General features: G+C 50.2%; 1 protein-coding gene across 2 annotated transcripts in view; it reads left to right on the forward strand.

Moving 5' to 3' along the window:
• The window catches only part of OAT (ornithine aminotransferase), a 14,213-nt gene that overhangs the window by 1,187 nt on the left and 4,172 nt on the right, over positions 1-8,854 (forward strand). The window contains exons 1-7 of one of the 2 annotated variants that reach the window (XM_005880849.2): positions 2,339-2,445; positions 3,503-3,587; positions 4,400-4,626; positions 5,859-6,083; positions 6,393-6,488; positions 7,571-7,698; positions 8,525-8,647. In XM_005880849.2, the coding sequence (XP_005880911.1) occupies positions 4,428-4,626; positions 5,859-6,083; positions 6,393-6,488; positions 7,571-7,698; positions 8,525-8,647 (771 nt within the window). In that variant the 5' untranslated portion in view covers positions 2,339-2,445; positions 3,503-3,587; positions 4,400-4,427. Of the gene's footprint in view, positions 1-2,338; positions 2,446-3,502; positions 3,588-4,399; positions 4,627-5,858; positions 6,084-6,392; positions 6,489-7,570; positions 7,699-8,524; positions 8,648-8,854 lie in introns of those variants that run through there. The other variant, XM_014528867.1, reaches the window with a different exon arrangement.

Here is an 8,854-nt window from a genome sequence, read left to right on the forward strand (position 1 = left end):
GGGATCAGACCGGCGGGAGTGGAGGTGCCTGCAGGTTGGGTGGGTGGGCCGGTGCCCACAGGGCTTCACCGAGGCCGCCTTCCCTGGCCCTTCCCAGCCGCGCCGGGCGACCTGCCCTCCTCCCCCCCCTTCCTGCGGCATCGCCGACCATCGTGGGGCGCCGTTTACCTGCTGGGTAAGTGTGACAAGTTAGGGGGTTAAGAAGGAGTGACTTTGGGGCGAAGTGGCTTTAGTTTGAGACACTCCTCACCCCCAGGCTCTGCAGGCGCGGGAGCCGGGCTCCTTATCTTATCGGCCGGGAGAGACCGTTTGCAGGGAATGAAAGACTTCCTTCATCCGCACACCGGGCCCTGCCGAGGAGCCAGTTCCTGACCATGAACAAGATCCAAGTGTTTCTGATGAAAAACAAGACTCAATAAAAAAGTTTCTTGTTTGGGGTTTACCGTTTTTCATGATGTTTGAGATTAATGATGCATCCTCTACCCTCCAAAACCCAGCGATCTTGAAATAGTAAAAATTCTTAAAAAGGCGTTTTTCCCCTCAAAGAGGCTGGCTTATTTGTATTTCCCCCACACGCTGCCTTTTTTACAGCTACTTGTGTGCACACACCCTTGACTGAGTTCGTGAGGATGGGCTGAATCTCATACATTTAAAAAAAATACATATTTTTTAATTGATTTTTTTAGAGAGAGGTAGGCAGAGATAGAAACATCCATGAGAAACATCATCGATCAGCTGCCTCCTGCACGCCCCCTACTGGGGATCCAGTGAGCAACCCGGGCATGTGCCTGGGCCTTGAACCCGTGACCTCGCGGTTCCTGGGCCCACACTCCACCGCTGAGCCACACAGGCTGGGCACACAGGCTGGGCTGGATCCCATCCGCTCGGCATGGTGATGAGCCGGCTGGGTTGGGAGGTGTGTGGAGGGAGTTGTCTGCCTGAGCCAGTCTTTTCCAATAGTTTCTGCTCAGGCTGCTGGCCAGTGACGCACTTGAGTTGAACGGCCGCCAGATTATGTAAAAACCCAGCACTCCCACTGGCAGAGCTGGAGAAGGACTATTTGTTGTGAATGGTCACCTCAAGAAAAGTAAATATTTGACAAGTAGAGTAAACCAAATTTATTCAAGTGGGATATTTTAAGGGTTTTTTTTTTTGGGGGGGGGCGTTGTTGAATTTACACTGTTTTTTTTTCCTGAGTGAATTTTAAAAAATATTTCCTAGTGTATGCTACATTAACTTCAAAATGCAGCCTTTAATGGAAGTTCTATTTTAGGCATGTTCTAATGTGAATAGGATGGATTAGACAGGAGAGAGTAATTTAGTAGCTTGAAGAAGGTTTTGTTAATTCTGTGGATTGCTGAAAACATTCGATGTTAACATTTTTGCTGTCAAGAGCAATTTTTTTTCTCTTCTTCAGGACCTGAGTGTGGTTAAATGCAGGACAATAGCCTGGCATGTTCACACGTATACACATGAAGGTCCTTAAATCTAATGGAGTGAATTTTTTTTTTTTTAGTATATATATTAATAAAAATATTTTTTTTAGAGAGAGGAAGGGAAAGGGGGAAAGGGAGACAGAGAAAGGCATGGATCAGCTGCCTCCTGCTCGCTCCCAGGGATCCAGCCCGCAGCCCCAGGCGCGTGCCCTGCCCGGAAACCGAACTGGTGACCTTGCAGTGCATAGGATGACACCCAACCAACTGAGCCACACCCGCCAGGGCTGACGTGAACTCTTTTTAAATTTCATTTTTTTGTCTTTTTTTTTTTTTTTTAAAGAAGTTGTCTTTCTTTTTTTTTTTTTAAATATATTTTATTGATTTTTTACAGAGAGGAAGGGAGAGAGATAGAGAGTTAGAAACATCGATGAGAGAGAAACATCAATCAGCTGCCTCCTGCACATCTCCTACTGGGGATGTGCCCGCAACCCAGGTACATGCCCTTGACCGGAATCGAACCCTGGACCCTTCAGTCCACAGGCCGACGCTCTATCCACTGAGCCAAACCGGTTTCGGCCGTCTTTTTTTTTTTTTTAAGTGAACTCTTGATGGAAAGAGTAGTTACTTATAATCTAATGTCTCAGAGGATGCTAGCCTCCCCTTAGAGCTGCCCCAGCGTGCTCAGGGATGGCTTAGTCCCGTGGTCGGCAAACTGCGGCTCGAGAGCCACATGCGGCTCTTTGGCCCCTTGAGTGTGGCTCTTCCTAAGCCTTAGGAGTACCCTAATTAAGTTAATAACAATGTACCTACCTATATAGTTTAAGTTTAAAAAATCTGGCTCTCAAAAGAAATTTCAATCGTTGTACTGTTGATATTTGGCTCTGTTGCCTAATAAGTTTGCCGACCACTGGCTTCGTCTCTTCAGGGCCGATCTTGCTTCCTGCTGCTGCCCGCACTCCTCGGGAGCCCTACGTCTGCGTGTACTTTGGACTGACCGGTTATATTTTGTGTAACTGTTTTTGTTGTTGATACACCATTTGACAGACAGTGCTCACGGAATGCCCAAACCAGGCTGCTTCTGGGGCTGCAGAGTGAATGTTAGGCATGGTTATTGTCCTTTTAAGGAGCCTCGTGGGATTCTAGCGAGGGGGGCGGCGGGCAGGGCCTGTGACAGAAGTTTGTGCAAGGTGACCTGGGAGTCTTCAGGAGGGTTTAGGTCAGCCGTGGGCAAACTACGGCCCGCGGGCTGGATCCGGCCCGTTTGAAATGAATAAAACTAAAAAAAAAAAAAAGACCATACCCTTTTATGTAATGATGTTTACTTTGAATTTATATTAGTTCACACAAACACTCCATCCATGCTTTTGTTCCGGCCCTCCGGTCCAGTTTAAGAACCCATTGTGGCCCTCGAGTCAAAAAGTTTGCCCACCCCTGGTTTAGGTGGTGAGTTCTGTGGAGGAGGGTGAAAAGAACTCATCTGTGTAGTATTTCTGCATAGATAAAACTAATGGTTATCTCCAAAGAATGGAATTGCTGGTAATTGTGTTTCTAATTTTTTAATCAGTAGAAACATTTTACTCTTATTTAAAAAAAAATCTCTAGTTTAAAAATAGAAGCCAAGGCCGCTGTTGATATTTATATTGTGGAAGTTGTGCTGGGTTTGTCACTTGATCGTTGTCTCATTTAATCTCAGCAATGACCTGAGGCTTCAGCCTCATTCTACCCATGAGGACAGCGAAGGCCGAAGGCTCTCTACCCGCTCTCCTCGTCCCCAGGGCTTCCTGGAAGAGGAGATTATTGATGCTGACTATTTTAAGTCCATCTCAATTCTGTTATAATTTTTAAAAAATATATATTTTTATTGATTTTAGAGAGAGAGAACATTGGTGAGAGGGAAACTTTGATCCAGCTGCTTCCTGCACGCCCCCTACTGGGGATGCAGCCCACAGCTGGTGTCCGTGCCCTGACCGGGAAGGGATCTGATGACCTGTGGGTGCGTGGGACGAGCTCAGCCACCTGAGCCACCTTCTCCTCAGTCACGCTTATAATTCTGCGTTTTATTTCAGGGATTATTGGACCCAGCAGACCGTCCCTGGATCCAGGGTTAACAATCTGCATTTCCATCTGAACCGCGGGAAGCAAGGGTAGTTGGTGAGTGTGGCGGCTGATTCCTGACCTCGCTGGGTTAGGGGGTGTGCCCAGTTACAGGGGAGCGAGTCAGGGTCCACACGTAAGTTTTGCTGATTTGGCCGCTCACTAAGGGCTGGACGGTCGTGCCCCCACATCAGCGCCTCTGAAAGGCTGCTCAGCCTGCGAGGCCGGCACCAAGCCTTTCGTCTGCCGGTGCTTCCACGTGGCTGGCCCTGCAGAGTGGGTTCTTGTCCCTGATGTGCTCTCAGCACCGACGACTCAAAGCGGGTGCGTGTTTATCGCAGAACTACCAGGCGGCTCGGAGGGCGTGATTGAGCAGTACCGGCCCCCCATTGTTTCTCTCACTCACTCTTCGCACTCCAGCCCGTAGCACAGTGTGCCCATCCCATCCCTGGCGCTTGTCGGGTGTAACTGTCAGTATTTATATCCTGCTCCCTTGTTTACCTTCAGGCTTCCCGCCACTGAGTTTTAGAGAGAGTAGAAGGGAGGGAGAATGGTGGGGTGGGGAGTGGGGAGAGAGAGAGAAACATTGATGTGAGAGAGACACATTGATCAGTTGCCCCCCCCCCCCCCCCCCCCCCCCCCCCCCACCGGCCGGGGATGGAACCTGCAACCCAGGTAGGTGCCCTTGACTGGGAATCCCAACCTCGACCCTTTGGTGCTCAGGCCGACGCTCTAACCATTGAGCCACGGCCAGGGCTCGCTCACTTCTTGGTTTCTCGGTAGACTGGCAGGTGCTCAGGAACACTTGGTGAGTCCGCACACCCGACTCGCGGAGACGCTTACCTCCTGCCTTCTCCTTCCTTCGGCAGGTCGGGGGATTCCTGCTCCACGGACACGATGCTTTCCAAGCTCGCTCGTCTGCAGACGGTGGCGGGGCTTTGTCGGGGCGCCCACACGTCAGTGGCTTCTGCTACATCGGTGGCGACTAAGAAGACGGTCCAAGGCCCTCTGTCCTCTGATTACGTTTTTGAACGGGAATCCAAGTATGGCGCTCACAACTACCACCCCTTACCGGTCGCCCTGGAGAGAGGGAAAGGCACGTTTCGAATTCATCCAGAATCGCTCCTTTTTCACTGTGAAACCTTGTGTAGAAATTGCTCTTACATTTTCTCAGTGTGCATCTTCCCAGAGTCCTTTAACTTGTCGATCGCAGATGAGGTGAAAGGTTTATTGGGTGTCTCGGCGCTCGCTGGGCGAGGTGCTGTGGGACACAAAGATGAACTTGGTCCGTCTTTGTGGGCTGCTCTGGCCAGCAGAAGGGAAGGTACTAAGGAAAGCACTCGAACGGCTGCCTCTGTCCCTTTCCCTTGTCGCTGGGCATGAGTTTACACTTAAAGGAAGGAAAGTCGCCACAGTCGGAGGCAGAATTTTCTTCTGCCAGGCTTTCCGTCACTGTGCCCTCCCCGCAACAGTCCCTGGGAGTTCTGGTTCCTCTCCGTCCTTGCCAACACTGGGTCCCCTTTTTTAAAAATTATAACCATCTCACTGGTGTGAAATACTACTGTTGTGCTTGCTTAAAAAATATGTTTTTATTGATTGTTAGAGAGGGAGAGGGAGAGAGATAGAAACATCAGTGATGAGAGAATCATCGATTGGCTGCCTCCTGCACGCCCCCTACTGGGGATTGAGCCCGCAAGCCCAGCAGGTGCCCTGACTGGGAATCGAACCAGCGACCTCCTGGTTCATGGATTGATGCTCAACCACGGAGCCCGCCAGCCGGGCTGCTGCTGTGGTTTGGTCCCGCTTCTCTAGCGATTTGAAGTTGAGCATCTGTCATGAGCTCTTGGTCACTTGCATGTGTGTGTGTTGTTGACTCTGGAGAAATGTCCAGGTTCCCTGCCCATGTTTTCATTGGGTTGTATGTCTTTTTGTTGAGTTATAAGAGTGCTGGGTACTAGCTCCTCTTAAGAGAAATGATTTGGAAATACTTTCCCCATCCTGTTGGTACAGTCAGCTAATCAAGACTGGTTATGTTATCTTCCGCCTTGAAATTCTCACTTTAAGTTGCAAGCTCCCGTTTTGTAGGAGTAAAGCGTTGAGTTTATGAAACGTCTTTATGTTACGCTGTTCTTGTTCAATGTCAACTTGAAGCTGGACAGATAAAATAGGATTTTTTTATAAAGCATAGTCTATTACAGTTGAACTAAACATGCCTTAGCCACAGCGCTGGCAGTTTTAATTTTCCGCCTCTGTGTGATTTTCTAAAATCTTTTGTGTTTTATATTCTGCGCTTTGTGATTTCTCTAAAGTGACGTCCTGTCACCTTAGGCATCTACCTGTGGGATGTGGAAGGCAGGAAGTACTTTGATTTCCTGAGCGCGTACAGCGCCGTCAACCAAGGGCACTGCCACCCCAAGATCGTGGACGCCCTGAAGAGCCAGGCGGAGAAGCTGACGCTGACCTCGCGCGCCTTCTACAACAACGTGCTGGGCGAGTACGAGGAGTACGTCACGAAGCTCTTCAACTACCACAAGGTTCTCCCCATGAACACAGGTGAGGGCTCGTGTTCTGTGTTAGCCAACAATACAGTTGTATGTTCTGGTCATCTAAAGCAGTGGTTCTCAACCTCCTGGCCCTTTAAATACAGTTCCTCATGTTGTGGCCCAACCATAAAATTATTTTCGTTGCTACTTCATCACTGTCATGTTGCTACTGTTATGAATCGTCATGTAAATATCTGATATGCAGGATGGTCTTAGGCGACCCCTGTGAAAGGGTCGTTCGACTGCCAAAGGGGTCGCGACCCACAGGTTGAGAACTGCTGGTCTAAAGCATTTACAAACGGGACGCTTTCTCTGGTAGGAGTGGAGGCCGGAGAGACCGCTTGCAAGCTCGCACGGCGGTGGGGCTACACCGTGAAGGGCATCCCCAAGTACAAGGCCAAGATCGTGTTCGCAGGTGCGTGCCGTCCGCGTTCTGTGCTTCGCACACACACTGCTGTTTGCCATTTAACTCACTGGTGAGATGCTGTAACGTGTTTGTTCATACAGGATAGGATACAGGGTTTGTTGAATGTTTCATAAAAATTTTCTTTTCTTGGGTTTATTTCCAAATATTTGTTCATACATGGGATTTTTCTCTCCTTAATAACTTCCTACTCCGCTCTCCCTCAGGTGAGTGACTTTATGATTGATTTCTCATCTGTGGGCTCGATCCCCTGTAGGGGGCTGCAGGAGGCAGCCAATCAATGATTCTCTCTCCTCATTAATGGTTCTCTCTCTCTCCCTCTCCCTTCCTCCCTCAAATCAATAAAAAAAATAAAAAGTGACACATCACCATTTAAACAAAAAGTGGGAGACCCTCCAAGTCTCTCTCTTACTCTGCATTGTTTTTCTTCCTTCCTTGCATTTCCCCAGTGGAGGGAGCTCACGCATGCGCTGTATGTTGCGGTGTTTCTCGCCTGCTAGAGCGTGAGCCCCGGGGGCCGGCATGAGTCATGGTCTCCATTCTGTCTTTCTAAACCCCCAGAGCAGTGCCACGCAGGTGGCCCCTCTCCCTTTCTCCTGAGCTGCGTGAGGGCGGGATGTTCCTGTGCAGGGCAGATGGCTGTTGCCGGGCACAGGTTCTACCAGGAAGGCACGGTGACAGTGCACCGCCTGGGGCGTGTGCCGTCCATCCTGCAGAACAGCCAGCCTGTGGCGTGGACGCCGAGAGGAAAACTGGGAACCTCGTGGAGGCTGTTCTCACACACCGTTCCCACAGACGCGCGGGGGCTGGGAAGTCTCCGAAGGCCTCCGTGGGGTGGGGTAGTTGAGGAGAGGAGGCCCGCGGGCTGCATTGCGCTGGGAGTCAGAGAAGTGCCCGCATGGCATTCGCAGGGGACCCTGGTGTCCCGTGAGCCATGGGGTTCCATACCATTTTGTAACAAGTGGAAGCTCTTAAAGCAAAGCCTTGGTTTTCAAAACTTCAACTTCCTTAGGCATTTTAGGGGGCTGCTCTTTAAATGTGGGTGATTGACGTAATCACTGTTTCTCCTCTAGCTGGAAACTTTTGGGGCAGGACTATGAGTGCCATCTCCAGCTCCACGGACCCCAGCAGCTACGACGGCTTTGGCCCCTTCATGCCGGGGTTCGAGATCATTCCGTACAGCGACCTACCTGCTCTTGAGGTACCGGCTGGCGTCCGTGCTGTCGCGCACAGTAAATGGGCTTAGACTCGGGGAGTGTGTGAGTGACACATGGACACGTGACTAAGGAAAACCGTCTCATTACGCCAGGCCAGGACTCGGACTCTCTGTGATGGTCCTTAGTTCCAATGTGGGGACATCGAGGTCCGGGGTCCAACCGACAGCCAGCCAGCCGCCTTAGGTGTGTCCTGTGTGAGCGCAGCCTGGAGAGTGTCCGCTAGTTACTACGTAAAACCACCCAGTTTCCAGCCAGCGTTTTAAAATGATGAGTGGAGCCCTGACCGGTGTGGCTCAGTGGATAGAGCGTCGGCCTGCGGACTGAAGGGTCCCAGGTTCGATTCCGGCCAAGGGCATGTACCTCGGTTGCAGGCACATCCCCAATAGGGGCTGTGCAGGAGGCAGCTGATCGATGTTTGTCTCTCATCAATGTTTCTAACTCTATCCCTCTCCTTTCCTCTCTTTAAAAAATCAATAAAAAAAATATATTAAAAAAAATAAAATGAGTGGAGGACTTGTGAAATGAAAAGATGCACTGAAAATGGCTTTTAAAAAGGCCATTTTCTCTAATTTTAGTTACATTTACTATATATTAGAAAATGTAGGATAGAATAGCTTAAAGCTGAAGTATTTGAGTTTTTGGTAATTGAATGTCAGAAACGTTACAGTTTGAAGTCAGAGTATAATTTAGTGCGAAAACGTAATTGTATACTTACTCTCTACAGGAAGCTGTATGTGTGCACTGTATGATTTCCGATGTTGAAATGGTTGGGAAGGAGGTGGCTAACGCGTGCTTACCTGTTGTTTGCAGCGAGCTCTTCAGGATCCAAACGTTGCTGCGTTCATGGTCGAGCCCATTCAGGGCGAGGCGGGCGTCATTGTCCCCGACCCGGGCTACCTGATGGGTGTGCGCGAGCTCTGCACCAGGCACCAGGTGGGCGCCCCTGCCTCACCCCCTTTCCCACCTCCCCCTTTCTCACCCACCTCACCCCCTTTCCCACCTGCCTGCATCGCAGGGTTCAGGTGATGGGATACGTGCAAAGGTTGCCTGGCCTTCCCGCTAGGGGGAGACGTCCTTTCTGGAGCGTCAGAGCTCTGAGCGGCCTGCATGAGCCACTGGTACTGGCTGTGGAAACCAGCC

The sequence above is a fragment of the Myotis brandtii genome, unplaced genomic scaffold (assembly GCF_000412655.1).
Source record: "Myotis brandtii unplaced genomic scaffold, ASM41265v1 scaffold656, whole genome shotgun sequence".
Taxonomy (NCBI): Eukaryota; Metazoa; Chordata; class Mammalia; order Chiroptera; family Vespertilionidae; genus Myotis; species Myotis brandtii.